The sequence below is a fragment of the Lipomyces doorenjongii genome (assembly GCF_038497915.1).
Source record: "Lipomyces doorenjongii strain NRRL Y-27504 unplaced genomic scaffold V1508scaffold_2, whole genome shotgun sequence".
Taxonomy (NCBI): domain Eukaryota; kingdom Fungi; phylum Ascomycota; class Lipomycetes; order Lipomycetales; family Lipomycetaceae; genus Lipomyces; species Lipomyces doorenjongii.
This window is the reverse complement of record NW_027118069.1, coordinates 309,074-331,544: the sequence shown is the minus strand read 5'-3', so window position 1 is coordinate 331,544 and position 22,471 is coordinate 309,074. Positions and strand designations below refer to the sequence as shown.

The following is a 22,471-nucleotide window of genomic DNA, read 5'->3' as shown; positions in this document are numbered from 1 at the left end:
CATTTAGTTTAGCATAAGAAAAGTATATAGGTGAGGACATTACACAACCCTAGCACAAGAACAAAAACCACACAAAACCATAGAGAACACATGCTTATGCGCACACGTTAGACTTTAACAATGAGAAAACGCAAGGAAATATAGTAGCAAGGACTAGGTAGGATGGGAAGGATGACCGCGGTGATGATTGTGAAAGGCGAGAAGAGGAGTATATTACAATATTAAACATTTTGATCGTTTAGTCTTTGTTCGTTCAAGCAGCGCGGCTCTGGTCGCGTGCTCAAACACCTCGCGGACACCCTCATGGGTCCGGGCAGAGCATTCGAGGTACTTAATAGCACCAATCTTCTGTGCAACAGCCTCACCCTGAAAAAAATGAGTCAGTAACATTCGTCACTAACGCAGCGGTGATCAATATACCTCCTCCGTGCTGACAGGTCGCTGTGAAGTCTTCTGCAACTCCTCGATCGTCTTGCTGTCATATCTAAGGTCCTTCTTACAGCCAACTAAGATGATGGGCAAGTTCTGGCAGAAGTGCAAAACCTCGGATATCCACTGGAACCGAGCAATTAACATCATAAATCAAACAGGAAGTAAATATATCAACACATACCTTCTCCTGGACGTTGTCAAGGGAGTCAGGAGAGTCGATAGAGAAGCAAATCAAGATGACGTTGGCATCCGGGTAAGAAAGAGGGCGTAGACGATCGTAATCTTCTTGACCGGCCGTATCCCACAAAGCCAGCTCGACATGTCGGCCATCGACCTCGACATCAGCTACATAGTTCTCAAAGACGGTAGGAACGTAGACCTGTAGCGAACGTCAATATTACCATTCTCTAAACGCATATTGGCCGTGGCAGCCGCGACATAATATTGAAACACTAAATGTCACACAGTGCAAAGAGACAGAGTAGAACTGCTACTGACCTCAGGGAACGTTCCCTTGGAAAAAACACTGTTTCATATGTTAGTATTACTGTACAGACATTGATGCCCCGAAACATCTCATGCAAGAGGAAAATGCGCGATTTTGACGCGGAAATCACATCGTAAATAATGTCACACGGCCGAGTCCAAGTGAGCCTTATCGGCGATTTGCGAACGCGAGAACAGTGTAAATTGTCCCGTTTGCATGACAGTAGCTGGCTACAGCAACTGGCAGGCGGGAATAGCTGTCTGATGCATGGCGTGGAGAGGCGTTCGCAGAAATGACGGTGATGACGACGATAACACGCGGGGGGGGGAGGGGGGGGCCAAGCAGCGCCAGTACTTCGCCCTCAAAACAAGCGCAGGTTGTCGAGCAAAGGCCACGCACGGAAAAGTGACAATTAAATACAGATGGATTTCCACGACGCAAGGACGGAGGACGCAGATAGTGAGGGAATGGATTACCCCAACTTAAGTAAAAAAGTACATACATCAAAAGACAAGTTTTTCCGCAGGCACCGTCGCCGACGATGACGAGCTTGCGGCGGATGTCGCTGGTTTGCTTCGGCATTGCTGAGGAATTACGTGTGAAAGAGAGTAGTACCGCTGGACGGGAGGCTGATGCTGAGCTGAGCTGAGAGGGAAGGGTGGGAAAGGCAAGGAGGCAGAGAAATAGCGCTGAGACGAGAGAGGACGCGGAAGTTGTGGAAGGCACGCAAGCAGCGGCGCAGGGGCAGCCACCCACACTCATTCAGTGCTAAGTACTTAACGCATATATGCTGCGGCGTATCCTCTTACTCTACACGTTCTGTCAGTGCCGATCGACCCATTAAGCAATAATACGCAATCCGGAAACACGCACCACACAGCCAATAATTACTATTAGCAGTAGTATGTTGCATTCTGATGACCTACCCCGGCATTGGCTGAGCCTCCAGCCTAGAATGAACGTAGTCGCTGAGCGCTAAGCCACAGCCAACCTCTTGGTGCCGGGTAACTCCGTCTTATGTTCTCGCGTCCCCGCCTATAACTGCATCGAACTGATTATTGAGAACGCGTTCGCGCTGCGCCGCCTGGCGTCTCGCGTTCTCGTCGCGCCCTGTCTGTTGATACACTCTCTTCCAGTGCTGTTCGTATCTTTACGACTGGATGTTTGACTGCTGCCCATGCTTGACCGCTAGAGGAGTATCAGTATATTCAAATACGCCGTAATTGCGCGATCATCGTACACGTGAGCAGTGCGCCGCACGGACCATTGTGGCACATCGTACAACCATCACAACGTGTACGCACTTGTGCCTCTCCTTGGACTGATTTAGGTCTTGAGACCTACTTACAATATTTTTCTGGTCTTGGTATGCACACAACACATATCTTCACGAATGACACCAGTAAGACTATTTTCCTCAAGGGCTGTCTGTCTACGGCAAAATGCAATTGTCCTTCGAGGATTCTGCTCCTCCGCGTCCGCGTTCAGCCATATCGGATCCGCACCCGTATTTATCCCCGACAACGTCCAGCTCATGCTAGACGTATGCAATAGAGACGAGGATCGCGATATGACTCCGCTCATCGTCATCGGTCCAAAAGGGAAGCTGCAAGTTAATGTTCCATCGTTCGCACGGTTAGACCTTGTAGACAATGGCAAAAAACTCGAGGTCAAGGTTGCAGACTCGGAAGTCAAGATCCAGCGACAGATGTGGGGCACTCTGCGGTCATTAATAAACAACCAAGTCACCGGTGTGTCGGAAGGTCATGTCGTTATTCTGCAGTTCGTTGGTACCGGTTATCGTGCGGAGTTACTACCCAGCGGACGCCAGGTCAGCGTCAAGGTCGGACAGACCGGAACTACTCTGTTTGATATTCCTGAAGGGGTCACCGCGCTCAATCCACAGCCTACCAGACTTGTGCTTGAGGGAATCGACAAACAGGTCGTTAAACAGTTTGCAGCAAATATTCGGGCATTGAGGCCACCTGAGCCATACAAGGGAAAGGTGTGTATACATCACTACATCGCTATACAGCTCGTCGTCTTCATTATGCTTACTCACTGTCTAGGGTATCTTCGTGAACAACGAGACCATCAAGATGAAGGATAAGAAGGTCAAATAAGCATATACGCATTATTTTCTATCTTGTACAGTAGAGTTGGTTGCATACAGACCACGCAATCTTGTAAATAATGCATTACCTATGGATACAGACAAAATTAGCTTAGCTCTCATGCAGGACCTTCTGTACAGCCTCCAGAACCTTTGGTTGAATGACCTTCGAGGCCGCTACGATGCCTTTATTCTTCTTCAACGTCCGCCCTTGTGAGAAGTCCAATGGATTGCCGTACATATCCGTCACCATGCCGCCCGCCTCGGCAACCAACAGATTTCCGGACGCGTGGTCCCAGATCTTTTCTTCATATGTAGCGCTCACCGGCAGGCGCAGGTAAATATCGCCATCGCCACGGGCAATGCTCGCATACTTGGCCTGTGAGTCCATGCGGACGGACGGCTTGGTTATCCCGAGCGATTGAGCGATCTTTGCCTGCTGGCCGTGCGAACTGTGGCCAGCTTCGACACTCTCGCAGAACGACGCGGTCGACGGGTCGGTCAATGATCTCATGCTAATGGGCACAGCCGAGTCAATTGGTGATGCAAGCGGTCGCTATAAGCGTTAGCAAACACGTCCCATACCGAAAACAACAAAACACATACCGAGAAAGCACCTTCGCCAATAACTGCCGAGAATATCATACCACTCCCAGACGACTCGTCCGCGGGGTCAACCAACAAATTCGGGCAACCAATCACACCCACGACGACCTTTGAATCCACAATCAACGCCAGACAGACAGCAAACTGGCCGCCACGTAAAAACCCCTTGGTTCCATCGACCGGGTCAAGCGCCCACATGCCTGTACAGCATATTAGCCAATTCCATCTAGTCCACGCCCTGCCCAGAAGTAACTATCACGTACGCTTAACTTTGCCGCCCTCGAATCTTCCCCAGTCGATGTAATCCAACACCTTCTTCTCACTCTCAACTTGCCCAATCTCCGTCTGATAGGTGTCAAACCCAGACGCTTCCTGAACTAACCTCCACACATGGTCGCGCAACCCATCGTCTTTCCGTAGGATAGAAGAGTCTTCTTCGCCGACCACAGGATCCTCTGGGAATACCGTCTGCAGCGCTCCAATAATTACTGCCTGCGCGCCAAAATCAGCGACTATGTAAAATTGTTAGCCTTGGCGCTTCAATTCTCTATGTAGCGATGCCGATGCCGCTCTTAAGTTGACAGACGCACCGGTGACAGGCGAGTGATCGCTCTTGGAGACACTGTCTTTTTGCTGCGACCCTGACACGATGCTGGTCAATTTGCAGGCGCGTTCAACTGCCAATTCGGCTATACGTCGTTCGTGTGCGTATAGTGACATAGCTCTATAGCGTGTATAGTTATTATATAAATTTGACTGTCGACCGTAGCAGTGAAAGAGTAGGTTTCCTATGACTCGCGTCGTGGTCACGACTGTTGAAATTCTGGGCCAATTGAATCCGTTCTGCGTTAATGGACACTGGCGTCTTGCAGTATGATTGTCGCTTCGTGTGTGTTAACGGTAGACGTAGTAAATTGGTTCGTTGTGGCTCTTGATACGTTGACCGAAGAAATCTTTGCATGTAACTAACTGCCTGCGGCGACGCTGGATGACATGACAACAAAGAATCAGCTCCGACACAGACCACGCGCTTCAACGCAATGATCAACAATGAAACAATTGTCATAATGACATCCGCAATTTCTAAATCACACACCCCACCCCCGCAGACATTAGATATCTCCAAACAAAAAATCAATGATTTACTCAACCTTATCAATCCCTTCGCACCGCAATCCCAACTCTTCGGAGCATCTACACCAATATCGTCGCATCCACCTATTCGCTCACGCACCGCGTCACCAGCAACTTATTCATCTCCGGCGAAACGATTTCGACGGCGCCGTGCGGAAAAATTGAAGAAGAGGGGCATCATCGCGACGTCAAGATCAAGATCACCAATATCCGGCCAGCGCACGGAAGTTGGTACGCCAAAGAGCGACGCGCAGCCCGTATACGCACCATGGAGTAGAGACAAGCTAGTTAAGCGCATGTCGACCTTTTTGCTACCAGAAAGTCCCTGGGTCTACGACCCGATGAAGAGCATTACATCTCCATTGCTATGGTCACGATGTGGGTGGGTGTGTGCCAGAGATGAGCTTAACGGGAGGCCTGTCGTGAAATGCGAACTATGCGGCACGTCGTGCTCATTCGAAGACGCTGCGAAAGATATTGTTCCCAGTAAGCTGATAATTTTTGTAGATTAAAATGACAGGTAGGGCATGCTAACGGTGGCAGATTCGAAGGGGATATTTGATGCAACCAAGGCGATCAAGACTACGCACGCAGAAACATGTCTATGGAGAAAACGGGGGTGCGATGGTGCGTCGATGAGTGTTATCTGCGGTTGACTTGAGCAAATACTCATTTTTAATGAATAGATAAATTGTACAGCTTGTCATTATCTGTAGATCTCGAGAAGTCGCAAAATGATTTCATTGCTAGATTGCAGCACCTCTTGCTCTCGCCATTCCCCACAGCAGTCGAAGTCGTTACGCTTGGCGCCGTCGACAGGAAAGTCCTCACGAAGTACCAAAACCGGCTTGGCTTCGAATGGCAATCTGGTTCCGAGAACCAGAAATTCGAAAGAGCATTTACATTGGCTCTCGCGGGCTGGGAGTCCATAAACTCAGCAATAAAGTGCTCGCAATGTATCCAAATCTACACGGCAGGCGAAATTGCAAAGTTTGATGCGGTCAAGGGCCATATAGGGTATTGCCCATGGGTCAGCGCTATCGGCGGACCTGATCCAGGGTGGAAATTATTACTTGCAATTTTAAAAAGTAGTACCAACATGGACGGTAATGGTAATCAAGAGTTGGCGTCTGCATTGGATACAACCATTGAGTCAGTTGATAGTCCGATAGCCTTGACGCAGAGTATGCAGATGGTAGATGAGGAAATCGAAAAGGAACATGACAAGGAGCGGAAAGCGCGGATTGAACGTCTGAGAGAGGTGTACATATACAGACCGAAGAAACCAAGGAAAAGTAATGCTGGGGCTAGCACTGCTATAGGATAGACAGCAGTTTGTATACTGATTGATGTTGCATATGTAGTTGTCTATTTTATTTGAATGGCATATCCGATAGCGCATTGCACATATATTTTGATGTAATACTCGAAAGGTCTAATCTATAACGACCAAACAGAACGACGCGTTCTAAAAGTCCTCTAATGACCAGATTTATATAATACACAAAATGTTTTGCGGATTTAATATCCTGGAAAGCAAACGTTGCGACTTGCCCGTTGCATTACAGCCCTTTGCCATACTTGCCGGAGTCGTAAAAGTCCTGGATAATCTTAACAATCCGCTCTAACGCAGCCAGCCAAGTCAACAACTGCTCCTTAACTGCGTCGTAATCGTTACCGAGCTTGGCGTAGAAATCCTTTCGGTATGGGCAAGCCTTCATTGCGAGCTAAACAATTGTCAGCTAAAACCTGCATAAATACTGGCAACAAACGAACGGCAATATCTACCTTAAACACTGGTCGGACGACCATGCTGTGAAACTTGATGAGCGTCTCACTGTACGCCTTTGTGAAACTCTCGTTTAATTCCTCAGTCGACTCGATGTTCTTCCGAAGTGCCACGGCAGTGAGATGGAGGCCGCTATTCCTTCACGTCAGCAAGCTCATCTTCGTCCTAATTCCCAATTGTTAGAAGTAGTCATCATACCGAGTTAACCATAATAATCCCTGAGTCGCAGTCTTGTTCTTGTCGACCTTTTCTGACAAGACAATATCTTGCAGAGTTGACGAAAGCACGGGGTTGGCGAGTTGCCTATCTCTAATTTTCTTTGTTGATCGTGTCAATTACTCGTCTTCATAATCTAGCTGATTCGTAGAGCACGAACCTTAATATTTCCGTTCATATCCATCTGGACAACGGTAAACGCCGCCGATGCAAGAAGATCTATAGATAAGTCGCGTTAGCGGCAAATCTCACCCGTACTTCATCGCAAAATACACACCAAAAAGAGAAACAAGAGACTCCGCAGCCTCCAGAAACTCGGTCGTGCTGACCTTGCCGGCCTCGACAGGTACGTCCGCAAATGACCGCTTCATTGTCACGAAGAATGTGGGAGTAGTCATCTTTATTTATTCTCGGTGTATGATTTATATCGATTCGGAGTATACAAAAACTGGCTTGCGATAAAAAAAGAAGTATGTCGGAGACGCAGACGAAATTGAGAAATGTAGCGAGGCAACTGAGGTCCAGGTAGATTGCTGGTTGGATAGCACAAGGAGGCAAGGCAGGAGGCGTCGTTTGCTAATTAAAACCCGCGATGGCTGTTCGGACCGCGCAATCGTGCGCGAACCCAACGCGTGGGGCTCACAAAACCTCTACAGTGATGTCCAGGGTTTCTGTGCGCGTGTCCCTATGATTTTGCAGGGTAACACGTTAATTTGATTTAGTTCGTGGCGAGGATTTTGCCACTAACTAATCGTGGTCACAGTTATGTTGACTGACGACTGACATTGACTGGACGAATAAGCTACTATTATTGCTATTATTTCGCATAAGCTATACGTGGACTCTGCGGTAACATGTGAGTGTGAGTTAATGTAGATCCCATCAGGAGAGTGTGTGGTTTTCAGGGGCGCACGAGGAAAAGCTGTCACGTATATACGACTCCATTTCATTTCATTGCCTATTGCGATGAGGTGCTCCTTTAAACAATCATTCGTCGGACAATTATTTACCATGGAATGTATAGCTTCTCAGCTGCATTAAACGTCGCATGTATCTTTATGCAGCGTACATATTGGAGCACGAGACCGTATCATAAGGGGATGGCTTTGCGGCGCGGCCACAACCATTTTCGCATTCCTGCTAAACACGTCTTGACCTTGACTACTGTGATCTGTGCGTTTCGTCGCGGCCCTTTATATCTAGGTCCTCATTCTCTTAATTTTTTTTTCCTCTTTCTTTCCCTCTTTCTCTCTCCTTCTTCTTCTTCTTCTTCTTCTTCTTCTCTCCTTTTGTTTTCAAGATATTGCAAACAAAAAGGAGCAGTTTGTATCGCTGTACACTGTATCCTTAGTATTTAAAATTTGTTGGCAATAAAACTTCCTATTATTTCGCTTTGAAACTTTGCTTGCTTTTGTTATCACTCAGCCTCTGATCGCATCAACTCTTCGACATACACACATTTGCCCAATGAAAGACCATCAAGCTCGTCTCATCCAGCTCTCCTACGAGAACAAAATCCTCACATTCGGCGACTTCACACTAAAGTCAGGCCGGAAGTCGCCGTATTTCTTCAACTCGGGATTCTTCTGCGCTGGTGATGTCTTAGGCGCTGTTGCGGATTCTTATGCGCAGACTATTATCGATGCGCCAGATCTCGAGTTTGATATCATTTTGGGACCGGCATATAAGGGTATCCCGCTTGCCGCTGTCACTATAGTGAAGCTTGCGGAGAAGGACCCCGCAAAGTACGGGAAGATGGAGTACGCCTACAACCGCAAGGTGAGATGGTGCACGTGCACTGTTTCCAGTCTGCCTGCCGTCCAGAATTGTTCGAAAGGAGATCCTGGATGAGCTACACGACTGATATGTCGCAGGTCGTAACTATATTAATATTGTATATAGGAGAAGAAAGACCACGGCGAGGGCGGCAACACCGTCGGTGGTTCTTTGAAGGGCAAGCGTGTCTTGATCCTCGACGACGTCATGACCGCCGGCACCGCTATTCGGGAGTCTATGGCACTTATCAATGCCGAGAGTGGTATTCTTGCAGGTGTCGTTCTCATTCTCGACCGTCAGGAGCGTATGGTTGATTATGAGCACTCCATGATTGCGCAGGTCAAGAGGGACTATGGCGTCCCAATTTATAGTATTATCACTCTTGATGATATTGTTCAGTTTGCGAAAGGCAAGTTGCCTGAAGAGGATATTAAGAAGATTGAAGATTACAGAGAGAAGTACAAGGCGAATCCAATTGCGGATTGATTAGCCGGCTATTCATAGGCCATGTCGAACGTGGGCATCTAGAAGCAGTTTTTGATCGTAGGTTTGGTTAGTGTCATTGTGGATGTTATAATAAAACTCTTGCACGAATATGGTGATCTGGGATAATTAATATTAAATTTGACACTAGTCAAACTTCGACCTGCAAAAGTGTTCTCTGCACAGAAGCAGAACGATCACCCCAACTGTCACGTGCCAAGGTTGCTAGTCAGGTGATACCAACTTCTCAGTGGCGCCTTGCAGTTTCTTCTTCCGCAAGCGAATTCTTGCCTCGGTATTATTCTGGATCAATTCAGTCACGGGCTGCGATGACGTAAGTCTAGGCTTGACCCCACAGTGTCCACACACACAATTAAGACTGTCGGATCAATAATTCATCCTTAATAATAATAATAACGGTCTTCGAGCGCCTGACCACGGGAACCCCGGCCGTTACCGTTGTACACTACCCCTCTGCCAGCTCTTGTTTCGACGCATGCGCCGTTGTCATAAGCTAACGAGGCCCCTCTTTTATCACAATAACCGCAGGTACTTCCCTGCGCGTGGGATCTAGCTGTCCTTTTGCGCGCAATTTGGAAAGACAAGTCCGCGCATCTTCAGCACACTACGGCCAGGAGGTCTACACAAGAAAACAATGTCGTTCATGGGATCCTCAGCGGCCGACTGCGCCGTCGGTCGGAACCCGCTCGCACATTTAACGAAGCATATGGGGCAAGATCAGTCGCTTCAGCGGGATAGATTCTCGGCACCATCCGACTCGGAATCCTCAAGTGCTCCAGGAGCGAGCATGCGTCTCTCACACGGCCAACCAATCAGTGCTAATGATCGCGAAGTATGTTGTACTGTCTCTACGTCAGTCGTTAAATGACTAGATGGTTAATTGCGGAGCAGATGATGGAGCGATTCATGTCGTCACAATCTTCCTCGCCAGCCCCTCACGATGCGTTCGCGTTCGACGCCATGCGACGAGAAGTCATAAATATCAGCAGTCCACCACCACTGTCTCAGCAACCGCAGTCCCACGGCTCACCGGCTCCGTCATTCCAGCAGCGACCTATAAGCGACGATCGCTGGACGCAGGACTTCCGGGCTCCTCAGTTCGCGGGACCGCAAACATCAAGAGTGAGCGAATGGATGGCAGAGTACGCGATACCAAGCTCTGCTTCTAGTTCGGGTATGCCAACATATGCGCAGCCGCGAATGGGCTACGGCATTGGCTCGATGCCAATGGCGGGACTGTATAATCCCGGCATGATGTACAACCGCACACACATGCCAGCTGTCGCTGGATTCGACCCAGGAGCTACAGTGTCAAATGGCAAAGGAAAAGGACGACTAGTGGAGCTTGATTCTGTGGATTGGGAAGAGCAGTTCAAGAGCTTTGAAGCCGAGCGCGACGACGCCGTTCAGCGCGAACTAAACTACATCGACCGTGACTTGCAGGATAGTTATACTGGAGAGACATTGGACGAGACATACAATGGTGATTTCGAAAATATCTGGCGCGGAATCCAGGAGCAACATATGCATGACGGGACAGCCCAAGAGACCGGCAATCAGAACAATATCGATCTCACATACAACAATTTATTCGGTGGTGACCGATTCTTAGATACGTCAGATTTTGACCAGACAAATCCATTTGCTGTTGAGGGCGTAGATGGGGAGTTACAAATGCCATGGGACAGAGACTTCGAGGAGTATGCCACCCTTCGATCTGAAGCCGGTAATTATCAATTCGAATTAGATAACAGATATATGGACCCTGATATGTCCGACCCCTTCGCTGAAGGTGTCAGGATCATGGAAACTGGGGGCAATTTGAGCGAGGCTGCGCTTGCGTTTGAAGCCGCTGTTCAGAAGAACCCGGAGCATGTTGAGGCTTGGGCTCTGCTGGGTGCTGTGCAGGCACAGAATGAGAAAGAAGATCCGGCAATCAGAGCCTTGGAGCGTGCAGTGCAGCTTGATCCTAACAACCAGTCTTCGCTCATGAACCTAGCTGTTTCTTACATTAACGAGGGGTACGAAAACGCTGCCTACGCTACTTTGGAGAGGTGGATTGCTACGAAATATCCAGATATTGTCGCGCAAGCCAGAGGCCAGCCCCCTCAGCTTTCCGATGTTGATAGGTTCCGTTTGCACGACAGAGTTACCGAACTATTTTTGAGAGCTGCACAGTTGTCGCCAGAGGGTATGACGATGGATGCCGACGTGCAGGTTGGTCTTGGTGTCCTGTTTTACGGCAACGAAGAATATGATAAGGCCGTGGATTGTTTTAACACGGCATTAAGCGTCAGACCAGACGATCCGCTCCTGTGGAATCGGCTCGGCGCTACACTGGCAAACTCACACCGCTCAGAGGAAGCCATCGAAGCTTACTACAAGGCACTGGAGCTGCGACCATCCTTCGTCCGCGCACGTTACAACCTGGGTGTCTCGTGTATCAATATCGGTTGCTATAAGGAAGCTGCGCAGCATCTTCTTGGCGCACTAGACATGCATCGCGTTCCCAATGGCCAAATTGCGCTTGGAGAAGACGACGTGCTGGCTAATCAGAGTACAAACTTGTATGACACACTTCGACGTGTGTTCCTCGCGATGGATAGAAGAGACTTGGCTGATAAAGTTGTGAACGGTGTCGATCCCGCCGTGTTCAAAGATGCTTTTTAATTAAGCAAATATGATACAAGCAGAGAGGCAAATCTGGATGGGTTTTGTGGATATTATGATCTTGATGACTTTGTTATAATAGTTTGTAAAATAGCTGCAGCAGGTATTATGATGGAAAGGTTTCAGGGTAAATATCCTGGCAGGTATCATATCCAATAATTGACACAAAATGTTACATCAATTGTCTATTTGGCTGTCTAGTCACAAACTAGTGAGCTCTGTATCTGAAGCCTTGTAAATATTGTGTTTGGACTATGCTTGCTTACCTAATCGCGGTAGCATATAATTGACTGTTCCGGAGTCGGCCGGAGGATCTGATGGAAGATGTCTGCAGCTTCGAAAATAAATAAGGATGGGACGTGAACCTGCAGCGTGAGGCACCCAAGACTTCTTAGGCAGGATTTTAGCTTTTTGAGAAACCTTGTGTGGAAATGCGCACAGGCGCGTTTTGACGAGCCCTCGAAGAAACACTCTTGCTTAATCGTCAACACTGCCTAGCCAGATACTCACTCGCGCACACATCGACAAGTTGATAGATATCGGCTTTTTGGGCGTTGGTTATATGGTACGTGGTTAGAGAAGCCATCACGTCGCATTTGGCAGACACACTCTTGCACGTCGCGCAAGCGATTTTCAATAAACCGCCACGGAGTACCATATACAGTCGACATTTTTCTAGTCACTTGCTACGGAAACTACAATAGCTCACATTGCCCACGTGCATAGCGTGTCCATATTGGAAAGCGTATTACCTGGTAGACGCTAATTTTTTTACCGTCATATTATAGAGCAATACAACCAAAAAATGAAGGATAAAGACGACTATTTATTCTCACCCGCATCGCGAACGTCACGCATGCTAAATCGCCTACGACGACTACCCACTCGTCTACGACAGGTTTTACTGCGCCGCCGCATTTTATTCGTGCTACTTCTTGTCGTGCTGTGTTACTCAATATTTGCAAACAGTGGCGTACCATTTTTCCCGCGATTTCCATGGGGGTCGAGTAAATTCGTGATCATCTTGGCAGTCAATCAAGGGGGCGGGGTCATGCAGTGGAAGGGTCCGAAGGAATGGGCAGTTGAGCGGACCAGTATTGCGAATAAGAAGGCATACGCGGATCGTCATGGTACGTTTTCATTGTTGGGTGACATGCCTTAGTACGGAGTCTAAGAATCTGTGTAGGATACCATTTGGCTATACAAGACATGTCGATCAAGAAACGATACGCACACGTATGATTTTACGATTAGCAGTCTTGCTGGATTGATATATTAACGAGCCTTCTAGGAATGGCGAGAATCATGGGAGAAAGTCGACGTGATCCGCCAAACAATGAAGCAATATCCTAAAGCTGAATGGTTCTGGTGGCTGGATCTCCACACGTACATCATGGAGCCGTCCATTTCGCTCGAAAAGCAGGTTTTCAACCGGCTTGACAATAATACATACAGGAGTTTGATAGACTACAACCCACTCAACTTGCCGGTGGAGATCCCATTTGTGGATAGCACTCACCAGATCAATCTCATTGTCCCGCAAGACTGCGGCGGGTTTAACCTCGGTAGCTTCTTGATCCGGAGGAGCGAATGGACAGATTTCCTGCTGGATATATGGTGGGATCCAGTTTTCTACGAGCAGCGACATATGCAGTGGGAGCATAAAGAACAGGATGCATTAGTAAGTAATTTTATCTCTAAGCCACTTATTACTGAAGATCGAGTTTAACACATGTCCAAGGAGCACATGTATTCCAACCAAGCATGGATTCGAAGTGGGACGGCATTCATTCCGCAACGACTAATAAACTCCTTTCCGGACGGTGCGTGTGCTGAACAAAGAGGGGACAAGCGCATTTTTTACAACCAAGATGAACACGACTTTGTCGTCAACATGGCTGGCTGCGAGTGGGGTCGAGACTGCTATGGCGAGATGGAGCATTTCAAGAAGTTATCTGCCGCATTGCAGCGCAAATCTTGGTGGCGGCCATTCTCGAAATAGCGAAAGTATTTTAGAACAACACAATTAGACGGGAATAACTTGAATTTGCATGTACAAAACGAACGAATGACTTTCTACCGAGGAAATGTCAAACCAAGAGTTGAGTGAAATTGCAATAGTAGTGCTGGTGTTGTGTGTAGTGATATGGGGCTGTGTACAATATTTGTCCGATGTCGTCATAATTGTTGGTTGGTATGTAGTAAGTGTTTGTGATCTCTTGTTGTATTGTCTTGTTATTCATCATGTCGGTATATTGGTAATTGTAGATCTGGCCAGCAGTATTTTGTTATTATTAGATTCAAAATAAATCATCTCTATCATTACATTAATTTACAAAATGCAGTCCAAATCGTCTACTCGTCTCCGATGCGCAATAACCAAAGTCTAGCCACATAGATGCACATTGTAGTACCTTAGTGATCCACCACAATTTTGTCATATACCGCGTACGCCAACGAACCCTCTGGCTTCTTCACTCCATTAGTACCATTCGCATGTCGTTGCTTTGCAATCTCCAACGATTTCTTCACCGCTAATTTCAGCTTCTCAATGGCAGCTGCTGAAGTCTGGTAATGGATTGCGATTCTCGCGCCGGCGATCGTAATGCCAAGCTTATTACCTTCCTCGATCAAAACCGCAGGGTCGATGCCTGCCTCCATCAAATCCAAGAAAATGAAGTTCGTCTGCACTGGGATCTGGAACGTGAGACCCATTTCCTCGAGTTCGGACGCGAGCTTCTTGGTGACTTCGTGCGTAATCTTCAGCTTAGGGAAGGTTTCCGTAATCGCAACGTCAGCGGCAGCAGCAAGCAAACCAGCCTGCCGTATACCACCGCCAGCCTGTTTCCTAAACCAATTCGCAGTCTGGATCACATCGGGCTCGCCAACGATAACTGTGCCAACCGGCGCGCCGAGACCTTTTGAGATGCAGAGCGACATGGTGTCGAAGTACTTGGCGTATTCGGAAAGGGAAACACCGGTTTCTGCTGCCGCGTTCCAGAGACGGGCGCCGTCGAGATGCATCTTAATCCCATGCTGTCGGGCGAGCGTAGAGATTTTAGCGATTTCTTCGATGGGCATGATTGTGCCGCCGAGTGTATTTTCGAGAGAAATAACACGGGTTGGTGCAGTATGGATATCGTCGCCCACTGTCTGCTAGTTAGCGCATGCCTCATTTCCTACAGTGAGCAATACATACAAATTAGGTAGTCCTCGATATCTTCAGCGGTAAGATAGATCTTATTTCGGGGGTGCACAGGCGTGACCATAGCCTGCGACAAAGTAGCAAGACCACCAGCCTCATGAGTGTACACATGAGCACGATAATCGCACAGAATAGAATGTGGAGGCTGATGTAAGTGCGCGCGCAAACAAATCTGGTTGCCCATGGTGCCAGACACGACGAACAAGCCGGCAGGCTTGCCGCACATCTCGGCTACACGCGCTTGGAGATCGTTGGTTGTCTTGTCTTCCTTGTAGACATCGTCACCGTGCGTTGCCGTTAGCATGGCTTGCAGCATGGAGGGAGTTGGCGTAGTGACTGTGTCACCTGCATCAAATTAGTATTCTATTCTGATTCTCCTATTGTGACTAGATTGGAGTCAAATAAGACAAGTCGTACTCTTGAAATCAGTAGCCGCAATACTCTTGTATTCAGTCATGGCGATTGGACTGCTTGAAAGCAATCTGCTATTTCTCTGCGGATATATACGGGAACAAAGTTTTGCTCGCGTCTGTATAGTGAGATTAGAGACAAAGATTGACCTCGAAAATCTGACAAAGTTCGACGAGGCCCTGCTAAGTGGCATTTATATTCCGCGAAAGAACACCTTTCGTAAGACAGGGGAAAAGGACAATCGAATGTGCTAAACAACCAAATATTTGAAATCAAGTGTCTGCCGGTTGAAATCTTGCCGCTGCGGCTCATTATGAAATTCGGCCTGTTAAAAGTGAATCAGAGATACAAGATTTCAGGCGCGGAAATATCCGCGGTAATCGCACCAAAATAATCTCCTACAATAGAGTTCCGTTAGGACCCGTGTTGCTTCTGTCGAAAAAGTTTAGGGAGTTTTACAAGTATTTTGTCCAGAATCTCATCGTGCTCAAGGCGCGTGCCCGCAAAGCGAATGCGACGCTGGTCCAATATCTCAATGAGACTGGAGGCGTGGTTCGCAACAACGACGAAAACTATCACGCAGTGTATGTAATGGACATGAATGCGTAGAAATGGAGATATTCCATGTTTCTACGTCCGCATCACAGTCATACTCGAATCGACCTCAGCGATCGGGGCAATTTATCCCCCAAAGTGCGGCAAAGCACACTCCAAGTTCGATTCTTGGGAAACGACGACGACAGGGTAGCAGCTATCACCTTCATAATTCTCGACCTGAAGAACACTCCTCGATTAAGATCAATGCAACTGAACGGGGCGCAGACACTGTGCAAGCCGACGTGGACCAGGAGACTACGCGCGATGAGCTGACCTGTGAATATCTCCTGGATCACATACGGGAAGATCAACGATGGTTGAGCCAGATCCCCGCTGAGAACTTCTCTTCGTCTCACTCAACGACCAGCACGTCAATTGATTCGGGAAATAGTGTTCACAACAGCTTGAATTGCTCGTATAATTTTGCGGGACCAGGTGGAGTTGACAGATCGGAATTTTTATCCATGCCATCAGAACTATCGGACGTGGTAGCAGTTGTGACAACTCAGGACCCACATGTCAGGCTAGCAGCGGCTGCAGCTAACTTTGTACCTTTTCGTCGACATATTGTACATGAGTTTCGCTTGGATATGGGCATTTGCAGTCATGAGTCACAAGCTGAGGAAAGTAGTGGTCACAACGACGTGTCGGAGAGAAGAGGTAATCAAATCTATGGAGATGAACCGAAAAGCATGGGGCTAGGAGATGCTAGCGGAGTGAAGGACCAGGTATTGGTTGCAGTGACCTCGACGCCATCACGATCTGAGATTTCGCCCAAAGTGAACTACACCGAGCTCATACGAACACTGCATAGCGATTCAATAGTTCCAGGCTCTTGTCCAGACTCGGATCCACCTGCATATGAGGATCTGCACGCCAAAGATACGACTTATGGCTCAGTTTGTGAGTTGGCTGGTTCCCTTGTGGCCTTGGACCAACAACATGATTTGAGATTTTCGAAACAAGATTTCAGAGGTCAAGAATCTAATTCGGCAACGCATGCTTTAGATACGCCACTATTGGAAACGCCAGAACAGTCGATTCGCCACCATATCGACCTAAGCCAAAGTTTCCGTTTCTGGACTCCACCACCGAGGGCCTCGTCACTACCACCGGCGCATGAGTGTCACATTCCCCCTCCGTCATCGCCACTGTTAGGTTGTCAGCATGGTCATCCTCAAGCTTCGTCACCATCAAAACTTGCTATACCACAAACACCGATACATGAATACGAGTCGCTGTCTCAGCAATCTTCATTCACATCGCCAGATCGGATCCCAACGCGCATACCAGTCTTTGGCGCGACACTTTCATTAGCGCAGTTGCTGGGAAAAGAAGACCCACATGCGGTATATTATCCGCCTGACTCGACTTCTACAGATAACGGAAGTGATGGAAGTGAGAAGCATAATTTTACGTTTTCTTCGGGAGCGTCATTGTCGTCGTTGGCGGAGCCCAGTTGTTCATCTAAGAAGAAGATAAAAATTGTCACCAAAACTTTGAAGAAACAGATGCATGTAGCGTTCAGGAGGAAGGATTATTACACTCCCCGCGCGCGATGTGTACGATTTCGGCCAAACGATAGTGACCGATACATAAATGGTAGTCAGCAGGAATGGCCACCAGATAAACTGGAACGAGGGTACTGGCGTGTCGATGTTTCGACCTGGCCAACGAATGAGAAGATGAAATTTTGGGACAATATCACGCAGGCTATCCGAGCAGGACGGATAGGGTGGATTGGCGCCGTCGTTGAAGGCGAGAGCGAGATCGGGAATGGAGACGTTGTGAGAGTGTATTGTTTCGGCGAAGCTGTTGTACATATATGGGTATTTTTATTTGCCATGAGCGATCGTCGGACGGTGAAGGACGTCCAGTGGATTGACGGGGTTGGCAGGACCGTTATTGAGGTTGGTGAAGAACGTCCGACGCACGTTGAAGAGGTAGGTATGTGACAATATGGTTTAAGCATGGGATGGAGTTCGCTTGTATTACTTTTGCTTGGAGTCTGTAATTGTAAATTTAATATAGAATCTATTCACAATCACAAGTAATATTCACTATGATGAAAAAACCAGCTGATCAGCGAGTCGCATTTACGGCCGCTAGCCATCAATGGCATCGATGAACGGCAACGGTAAGGACACCAAATGCCGGAAGTGATCACAAAAAAAATTGGTAACGCTCTCCCAATTACCGTTTCCCTCAAATATGAACACCAGTGCAGCCCTGCGCATGAGTAACAAAATTCCCACAAAAACGCTAATCACGCCTTAACCCATTATCCCGCCCAATATGTCTAGCAAAAAGGTAATAATAATACAAATCACGAAAGCCAAAACGTTGCGATCTCAAACCCACTCAGCCAGTGCCTTTTCAGTCGATCAGGTGTCAGGTCCATGTAAGTACAACATACACCGATTTAGATCATGAGAGCACGCAGCCTAGCACGCTTGTCCATGAGCAATGACTTCTCGCGTTGTCGGCTTCTGCAGGCCTTTCGATCCGTGAACAAGTAATGCTCTTCGTTGTCTTCGGCCGGCATCGCCATATGCCAAGCGCCTGATCCCAAATTAAACATTTTTGTCTCGAATTTGCGGGACTTCAAGTCATGCGTTCCGATCAGTGGCGATATGGATGCGGCTTCGGATCCGGACGGGGCCTGACGCGCGCTCAGGCGAAGTTGGCGCCCTTTAGGTGGAAGGCCATTGAGAAACGCCTCGACGTAGGTGAGAGGACGGACATGCAGATCAAGATAGTCTTCCTGACTGGATGTTGCCGATGAAGGAGCCTTGCAAGATGTCGATGACGTCACAGCCGAAGCTGTCTCCGATTCCGACACGTCCACGGGTACTCTGGCGTTGAGAACGTCAATGGTCAGATTTGTGCCGGGCTGAGTGAGAACATCCGCGTCATAAGGCATGATGATTTCATATTCGGCAAGCGTCGCGTCCCAGTCGATCAAGTTCTCTGACGTGATGTCGCCGACGTTGGCAGCATCAGCATTCTGAGATACAGTGCCCCCGACGACATCGCGTCCAGCTGGTACGGAGGTTGGGGCGTAGGGATAGAGCAAGCGACGAAGCAGGCTTGACATTGCGATTACCGGATAAGATAAGTAATATGACACAAAACTTAACTGGCGAGACGTATAGAGCGGAACAAGGCGACAGGGACGACCTCCGAATCAACTATTAATATATACACTTAATTAGATTGGACAACAGTACAATCGGCGATTCTCGTTCTCTCAAGTCTAGATGGATTGAAGACTGGATTTATGGACAGGAGAAAATGATATACTGAGAAGCACGGAAGAGAAGGAGAGACGCGAAGAAGAGGAGGTGAATGGGGATAGCCGGCTATTTGTTGGCTGGGCGGGCCGGGCCGGGGGAGGTGTCAACACCGGGGCAGCACTGCTGTTCGCCAACGAACTCCCAACCGTCCCGATTTGGCAATCCAAATGGCTCATGCGTTGCTGGCGTAACTGGATGCGGCTTCAAGTGCACCGCCGCACGCGAGTTGTGGATGAACGGGAAGGCACCAACTTGTGTTGGCTGCGGCGCATCACATCCGTTTTAGGAATTGTCACCACCGCGGCTTATCGCAAACTTAGAACCCGTCCCGAGCACTATCACCCCTGTAAACGGCGTTCGCTGAAGCGATGTATTGTCATGCCATCGGCTATTGCCTTGCGGAGTCTACACCTTCAATCACTGCACTTAAGTGACACGCCAATTAACGGCGTTTATATGTCAGCGTCGCCAATGCCCATTTTGACTGCGTACATCTCTCTCACACTCGTATTGAGATTAAGTCTAATATTCTGATCCAAAGCCATACACGTGCCCAATGGCTGACCTCTGACGCCTAAGCTCGTGAGTCAAACATCCATCTATACGACCGCGACAAGCTTTACAGTAGTCGTAGGTCGACTGTAGTTAGGCATCATCGCAGTCGCACATGCCAAGTCTCTCCTCCTATCTACTTAGCAGAACAATCAATTGTTCATCCCTTCTTCAGCCATTTGAAAATCATTGGCAAGCTTCAACCTCTTTATAATTGTCATCCATCCAGTCCACGAAAGACTGCACGTCATTGACCATGATACCAGCTATAGACATATTTTGAAACCACCGAGGCAGGTTTCCCTTCATATCACTCTGTACAACTCATTAGTCACTCTCCTGACAAAATTCATGTAAATTGATGCTTACCGTCTGGCCTACTATCCACTCGACTTCATTGTCCTCTGTCTTCCTTACTCTATGAAAAAAAGAATAAACTGCCCTTGTAGTAGCATCCTCAGGCAATGGAATATCAGCCGGCAATGCAACAATCGTAAACTCGTTTTCGTTGTCCGCCGGAATATCTGTGAGCAGCCAAGTTGCAATGTCACGTTCTGCGAATGGTGAAGGCAAGGAGTACTTGAGGGTGTACGCTCTCCAGGCATCTCTTTCCTTCGCCAGTGAAGCAGATTTCACAACATCATAGTATTTCACCATATTACCAAAATGGTCTTGGTACAAGGCTCTTTTAAACCACTCAAACGGATGATCATGCACTGACCGTCGAAGATACCAAGGCTCTGTCCCAATGACTTTATTATACACTATTGTTGAATAGTTTGCGCTCGATTTGCTAACTTTCCAAGAATCTGGGACAGAGTCTATAATCTCAGATACTAAGGCGAGAGCCGAACAGGTCGTAGGCGGGACAGGGATAGGTTGCAGACCGAACTCCAGTATGCTGTATTCCTCCGAGTCTCGTGCCACTTCTTGCTCAGCCATTGTGCTTGTGCAGCTCCTTCCAGTAATAAAACAGTCAATAATCTCGGTGACTAAGGTGGGAACAGAAGTTATTGTGTGCTTGAGGGGGACTTCATATGAGTTAGTCTTATTGCGTGACTGAATCTGCCCTATCGGAAAATTCCCGGCTGCGAAAAGTTGGCTGAGGACTCGCGTGTCGTGAGGCGCACTCGGCAAATTTGGTCACCAACAAAGAGGCTCGCATACTCACTCAACGAATCTGCAATTGTGAGCCGTTTCTAGAACCTCATAGTGGGTCTGTATGAGCTCGTATCTATAAGCCCCTGTAGAGCGACTCACTCTCAGCGGAGGCAACCATACAACTTAATTTTCTCGACTATGCCGGCGGGCGTCGTCGTCGTCGCCTCGGCAAATCATCCAGCGTCTTCTCCGGTCGTCAGTGAAAGGTCGCGTGTGACAGGTTTGGTGATTTGACCTCTGAGCGGATCAAACGAGTATGGGCTAGTGTTCAGGATGATGACCAGATGGAGAAATTTCCCGCGCCCCGAACTCGACGGTCGACGATGCCGATCTCTTAACGACAAGTGTTTTGTAGGCAGGTCAAAACATCGACAGATACTTTCGTGTCTCGCTTGGCTTCCTCTTAGGGACTGCGGTTCAGGTCGCGACTTCGGTATCTCGGTCGCGCAGTCGTGGCTGATTTCAAGTTCTGCTGGATTCAGGCTGGTGGTGCCGTTGCCAAGAGGGAAGGAAAGACAAGGCTGAGGCTCGATATTTAACGGATATGGGATATGGGATCCGGAATCAGGCCCTCGCTGGCGTGCCGAATTCGTGAACGCTATCAAGAGCGAACAGGCGGATAAGTTCAATCGGCATTGGTATTGTTGTACGGCTGGCTTTGTTCGTTTTGCCTTGTTTTAGTTCATATTGCTAGTAAACGAAACGAGAAGTCTGGCAGAGCGTAAAAGGAAGAGTTTGTCCTCGTTGCAAGATCTTGTCTTGCAGAGTATTTTATTCATAAGTACATCCTTACACCACGGTTGCTCTTATTGCAACTGATCAGCTCATCGCTACTCTAAGTAGCCGTCAAGTCTCGCATCTCTGCCATGATGGCAAGTGAGCTTCATTCCGAACGATTTAATTGTAGAATCGTTCAAGGTACAATAACAATCGCAACTCTTGCGACGAGCACAGGACAATAGCTCATAAAGGCCATCATTCCGTTCCAAGGTCGAGTTGAAGCTACGGCGTAAATGCATTCTACCTACTACGTCTACAAACGAACATCATGTAAATGCTTCAGAGCGATGTATCTCACCCCAAAACCCTCTGATGGCCCATTGCAAATTACGTCTAAAGAGTTGAAGAACCTGATTTGTAGATTGATTTGTTTATAGGGGATTAACGAGCGGATGGTGTTGGCTTAGTGGATCAACTTGGTTGCCGGTTACTGTGCAGTCTACTGGCTCATGGATTCCTCAGTCATTCAATTTAACAGTGTCGCAGTCACAAATTTCAACGTAAATAACAATATCTGTAATAGTAAAATACATTCCAAACATTAGTTAACTCAATCGAGGTTAAGTCGGTTGATGTCATGTATCCTATGTACGTAGGGACAAAAACTATATTGCCTTGTTAACGAGTACCACAGAACAATTAAACGCGCAAGCTAATGCAAACAGGAAACTCAACTACTTTGTTTGTAAGACTTATTCTGCAAATACTTGCACGAAACAACTTAGCGCAACTCTAATGAGTT

The 22,471-nt window shown here is 47.9% G+C and overlaps 12 protein-coding genes across 12 annotated transcripts; 6 read left to right on the top strand and 6 right to left on the bottom strand.

The window, feature by feature from the left end:
• Nucleotides 1-213: 213 nt before the first annotated feature.
• Nucleotides 214-1,501, bottom strand: V1508DRAFT_347775 (small GTPase superfamily; the record flags this gene model as incomplete). Its single annotated transcript, XM_066936706.1, has 5 exons — nucleotides 214-366; nucleotides 421-555; nucleotides 614-811; nucleotides 931-958; nucleotides 1,422-1,501. 5 exons carry the CDS (start codon nucleotides 1,499-1,501, stop codon nucleotides 214-216), a joined length of 594 nt encoding a protein of 197 aa, XP_066798803.1.
• Nucleotides 1,502-2,292: 791 nt separating this feature from the next.
• V1508DRAFT_408704 (mitochondrial 54S ribosomal protein uL6m) lies at nucleotides 2,293-3,136 on the top strand. Its single transcript, XM_066939048.1, has 2 exons — nucleotides 2,293-2,924; nucleotides 2,989-3,136. The coding sequence occupies exons 1-2, from the start codon at nucleotides 2,313-2,315 to the stop codon at nucleotides 3,040-3,042; spliced, it is 666 nt and encodes a 221-aa protein (XP_066798802.1). The 5' UTR covers nucleotides 2,293-2,312; the 3' UTR covers nucleotides 3,043-3,136.
• V1508DRAFT_408702 (uncharacterized protein) lies at nucleotides 3,027-4,595 on the bottom strand. Its single transcript, XM_066939047.1, has 4 exons — nucleotides 4,229-4,595; nucleotides 3,902-4,150; nucleotides 3,639-3,838; nucleotides 3,027-3,588 (listed from the first exon to the last, which is right to left on the bottom strand). The coding sequence occupies exons 1-4, from the start codon at nucleotides 4,356-4,358 to the stop codon at nucleotides 3,145-3,147; spliced, it is 1,023 nt and encodes a 340-aa protein (XP_066798801.1). The 5' UTR covers nucleotides 4,359-4,595; the 3' UTR covers nucleotides 3,027-3,144.
• A 110-nt stretch (nucleotides 4,596-4,705) lies between these two features.
• On the top strand, nucleotides 4,706-6,099 carry V1508DRAFT_394616 (C3HC zinc finger-like-domain-containing protein; the record flags this gene model as incomplete). The annotated part of the gene is made up of 3 exons (XM_066938012.1): nucleotides 4,706-5,258; nucleotides 5,316-5,399; nucleotides 5,459-6,099. The coding sequence occupies 3 exons, from the start codon at nucleotides 4,706-4,708 to the stop codon at nucleotides 6,097-6,099; spliced, it is 1,278 nt and encodes a 425-aa protein (XP_066798800.1).
• Nucleotides 6,100-6,116: 17 nt separating this feature from the next.
• V1508DRAFT_408697 (glycolipid transfer protein domain-containing protein) lies at nucleotides 6,117-7,545 on the bottom strand. The gene is made up of 5 exons (XM_066939046.1): nucleotides 7,055-7,545; nucleotides 6,938-6,996; nucleotides 6,760-6,878; nucleotides 6,561-6,693; nucleotides 6,117-6,499 (listed from the first exon to the last, which is right to left on the bottom strand). Exons 1-5 carry the CDS (start codon nucleotides 7,173-7,175, stop codon nucleotides 6,335-6,337), a joined length of 597 nt encoding a protein of 198 aa, XP_066798799.1. The 5' UTR covers nucleotides 7,176-7,545; the 3' UTR covers nucleotides 6,117-6,334.
• Nucleotides 7,546-8,244: 699 nt separating this feature from the next.
• On the top strand, nucleotides 8,245-9,039 carry V1508DRAFT_401711 (phosphoribosyltransferase-like protein; the record flags this gene model as incomplete). Its single annotated transcript, XM_066938436.1, has 2 exons — nucleotides 8,245-8,556; nucleotides 8,680-9,039. The coding sequence occupies 2 exons, from the start codon at nucleotides 8,245-8,247 to the stop codon at nucleotides 9,037-9,039; spliced, it is 672 nt and encodes a 223-aa protein (XP_066798798.1).
• Nucleotides 9,040-9,327: 288 nt separating this feature from the next.
• Nucleotides 9,328-12,086, top strand: V1508DRAFT_363718 (uncharacterized protein). Its single transcript, XM_066937280.1, has 2 exons — nucleotides 9,328-9,889; nucleotides 9,949-12,086. The coding sequence occupies exons 1-2, from the start codon at nucleotides 9,692-9,694 to the stop codon at nucleotides 11,725-11,727; spliced, it is 1,977 nt and encodes a 658-aa protein (XP_066798797.1). The 5' UTR covers nucleotides 9,328-9,691; the 3' UTR covers nucleotides 11,728-12,086.
• V1508DRAFT_408689 (galactosyl transferase GMA12/MNN10 family-domain-containing protein) lies at nucleotides 12,086-14,058 on the top strand. Its single transcript, XM_066939045.1, has 4 exons — nucleotides 12,086-12,857; nucleotides 12,914-12,963; nucleotides 13,019-13,408; nucleotides 13,469-14,058. The coding sequence occupies exons 1-4, from the start codon at nucleotides 12,533-12,535 to the stop codon at nucleotides 13,727-13,729; spliced, it is 1,026 nt and encodes a 341-aa protein (XP_066798796.1). The 5' UTR covers nucleotides 12,086-12,532; the 3' UTR covers nucleotides 13,730-14,058.
• Nucleotides 13,987-15,651, bottom strand: V1508DRAFT_459135 (pyridoxal phosphate-dependent transferase). Its single transcript, XM_066942738.1, has 3 exons — nucleotides 15,350-15,651; nucleotides 14,927-15,277; nucleotides 13,987-14,876 (listed from the first exon to the last, which is right to left on the bottom strand). Exons 1-3 carry the CDS (start codon nucleotides 15,534-15,536, stop codon nucleotides 14,143-14,145), a joined length of 1,272 nt encoding a protein of 423 aa, XP_066798795.1. The 5' UTR covers nucleotides 15,537-15,651; the 3' UTR covers nucleotides 13,987-14,142.
• A 63-nt stretch (nucleotides 15,652-15,714) lies between these two features.
• On the top strand, nucleotides 15,715-17,981 carry V1508DRAFT_408684 (uncharacterized protein). The gene has a single exon (XM_066939044.1). It carries the CDS (start codon nucleotides 15,955-15,957, stop codon nucleotides 17,893-17,895), a length of 1,941 nt encoding a protein of 646 aa, XP_066798794.1. The 5' UTR covers nucleotides 15,715-15,954; the 3' UTR covers nucleotides 17,896-17,981.
• Nucleotides 17,958-19,372, bottom strand: V1508DRAFT_408683 (uncharacterized protein). Its single transcript, XM_066939043.1, has one exon. It carries the CDS (start codon nucleotides 19,035-19,037, stop codon nucleotides 18,363-18,365), a length of 675 nt encoding a protein of 224 aa, XP_066798793.1. The 5' UTR covers nucleotides 19,038-19,372; the 3' UTR covers nucleotides 17,958-18,362.
• Nucleotides 19,373-19,505: 133 nt separating this feature from the next.
• On the bottom strand, nucleotides 19,506-20,919 carry V1508DRAFT_100222 (uncharacterized protein). The gene is made up of 2 exons (XM_066935822.1): nucleotides 20,158-20,919; nucleotides 19,506-20,103 (listed from the first exon to the last, which is right to left on the bottom strand). The coding sequence occupies exons 1-2, from the start codon at nucleotides 20,728-20,730 to the stop codon at nucleotides 19,975-19,977; spliced, it is 702 nt and encodes a 233-aa protein (XP_066798792.1). The 5' UTR covers nucleotides 20,731-20,919; the 3' UTR covers nucleotides 19,506-19,974.
• Between the last annotated feature and the right edge of the window lie 1,552 nt (nucleotides 20,920-22,471).

What these genes read in the sequence shown, in the direction of transcription:
- V1508DRAFT_408704 (XM_066939048.1), top strand. Translation starts at nt 2,313, where the DNA reads ATGACACCAGTAAGACTATTTTCCTCAAGGGCTGTCTGTCTACGGCAA. An exon ending in CTGAGCCATACAAGGGAAAG is followed by an intron (nt 2,925 to 2,988) that starts GTGTGTATACAT and finishes CTCACTGTCTAG; the next exon opens with GGTATCTTCGTGAACAACGA.
- V1508DRAFT_408702 (XM_066939047.1), bottom strand. Translation starts at nt 4,358, where the DNA reads ATGTCACTATACGCACACGAACGACGTATAGCCGAATTGGCAGTTGAA. An exon ending in CGATCACTCGCCTGTCACCG is followed by an intron (nt 4,151 to 4,228) that starts GTGCGTCTGTCA and finishes AATTTTACATAG; the next exon opens with TCGCTGATTTTGGCGCGCAG. An exon ending in CGAGGGCGGCAAAGTTAAGC is followed by an intron (nt 3,839 to 3,901) that starts GTACGTGATAGT and finishes TATGCTGTACAG; the next exon opens with GCATGTGGGCGCTTGACCCG.
- V1508DRAFT_408697 (XM_066939046.1), bottom strand. Translation starts at nt 7,175, where the DNA reads ATGACTACTCCCACATTCTTCGTGACAATGAAGCGGTCATTTGCGGAC. An exon ending in GTCTCTTGTTTCTCTTTTTG is followed by an intron (nt 6,997 to 7,054) that starts GTGTGTATTTTG and finishes ACTTATCTATAG; the next exon opens with ATCTTCTTGCATCGGCGGCG. An exon ending in GGATTATTATGGTTAACTCG is followed by an intron (nt 6,694 to 6,759) that starts GTATGATGACTA and finishes GTGAAGGAATAG; the next exon opens with CGGCCTCCATCTCACTGCCG.
- V1508DRAFT_363718 (XM_066937280.1), top strand. Translation starts at nt 9,692, where the DNA reads ATGTCGTTCATGGGATCCTCAGCGGCCGACTGCGCCGTCGGTCGGAAC. An exon ending in TCAGTGCTAATGATCGCGAA is followed by an intron (nt 9,890 to 9,948) that starts GTATGTTGTACT and finishes ATTGCGGAGCAG; the next exon opens with ATGATGGAGCGATTCATGTC.
- V1508DRAFT_408689 (XM_066939045.1), top strand. Translation starts at nt 12,533, where the DNA reads ATGAAGGATAAAGACGACTATTTATTCTCACCCGCATCGCGAACGTCA. An exon ending in GGCATACGCGGATCGTCATG is followed by an intron (nt 12,858 to 12,913) that starts GTACGTTTTCAT and finishes GAATCTGTGTAG; the next exon opens with GATACCATTTGGCTATACAA. An exon ending in TCAAGAAACGATACGCACAC is followed by an intron (nt 12,964 to 13,018) that starts GTATGATTTTAC and finishes CGAGCCTTCTAG; the next exon opens with GAATGGCGAGAATCATGGGA.
- V1508DRAFT_459135 (XM_066942738.1), bottom strand. Translation starts at nt 15,536, where the DNA reads ATGCCACTTAGCAGGGCCTCGTCGAACTTTGTCAGATTTTCGAGGTCA. An exon ending in TGCGGCTACTGATTTCAAGA is followed by an intron (nt 15,278 to 15,349) that starts GTACGACTTGTC and finishes AATTTGATGCAG; the next exon opens with GTGACACAGTCACTACGCCA. An exon ending in TATCGAGGACTACCTAATTT is followed by an intron (nt 14,877 to 14,926) that starts GTATGTATTGCT and finishes ACTAGCAGACAG; the next exon opens with TGGGCGACGATATCCATACT.
- V1508DRAFT_408684 (XM_066939044.1), top strand. Translation starts at nt 15,955, where the DNA reads ATGGAGATATTCCATGTTTCTACGTCCGCATCACAGTCATACTCGAAT.
- V1508DRAFT_408683 (XM_066939043.1), bottom strand. Translation starts at nt 19,037, where the DNA reads ATGTCAAGCCTGCTTCGTCGCTTGCTCTATCCCTACGCCCCAACCTCC.
- V1508DRAFT_100222 (XM_066935822.1), bottom strand. Translation starts at nt 20,730, where the DNA reads ATGGCTGAGCAAGAAGTGGCACGAGACTCGGAGGAATACAGCATACTG. An exon ending in AGTGGATAGTAGGCCAGACG is followed by an intron (nt 20,104 to 20,157) that starts GTAAGCATCAAT and finishes TGAGTTGTACAG; the next exon opens with AGTGATATGAAGGGAAACCT.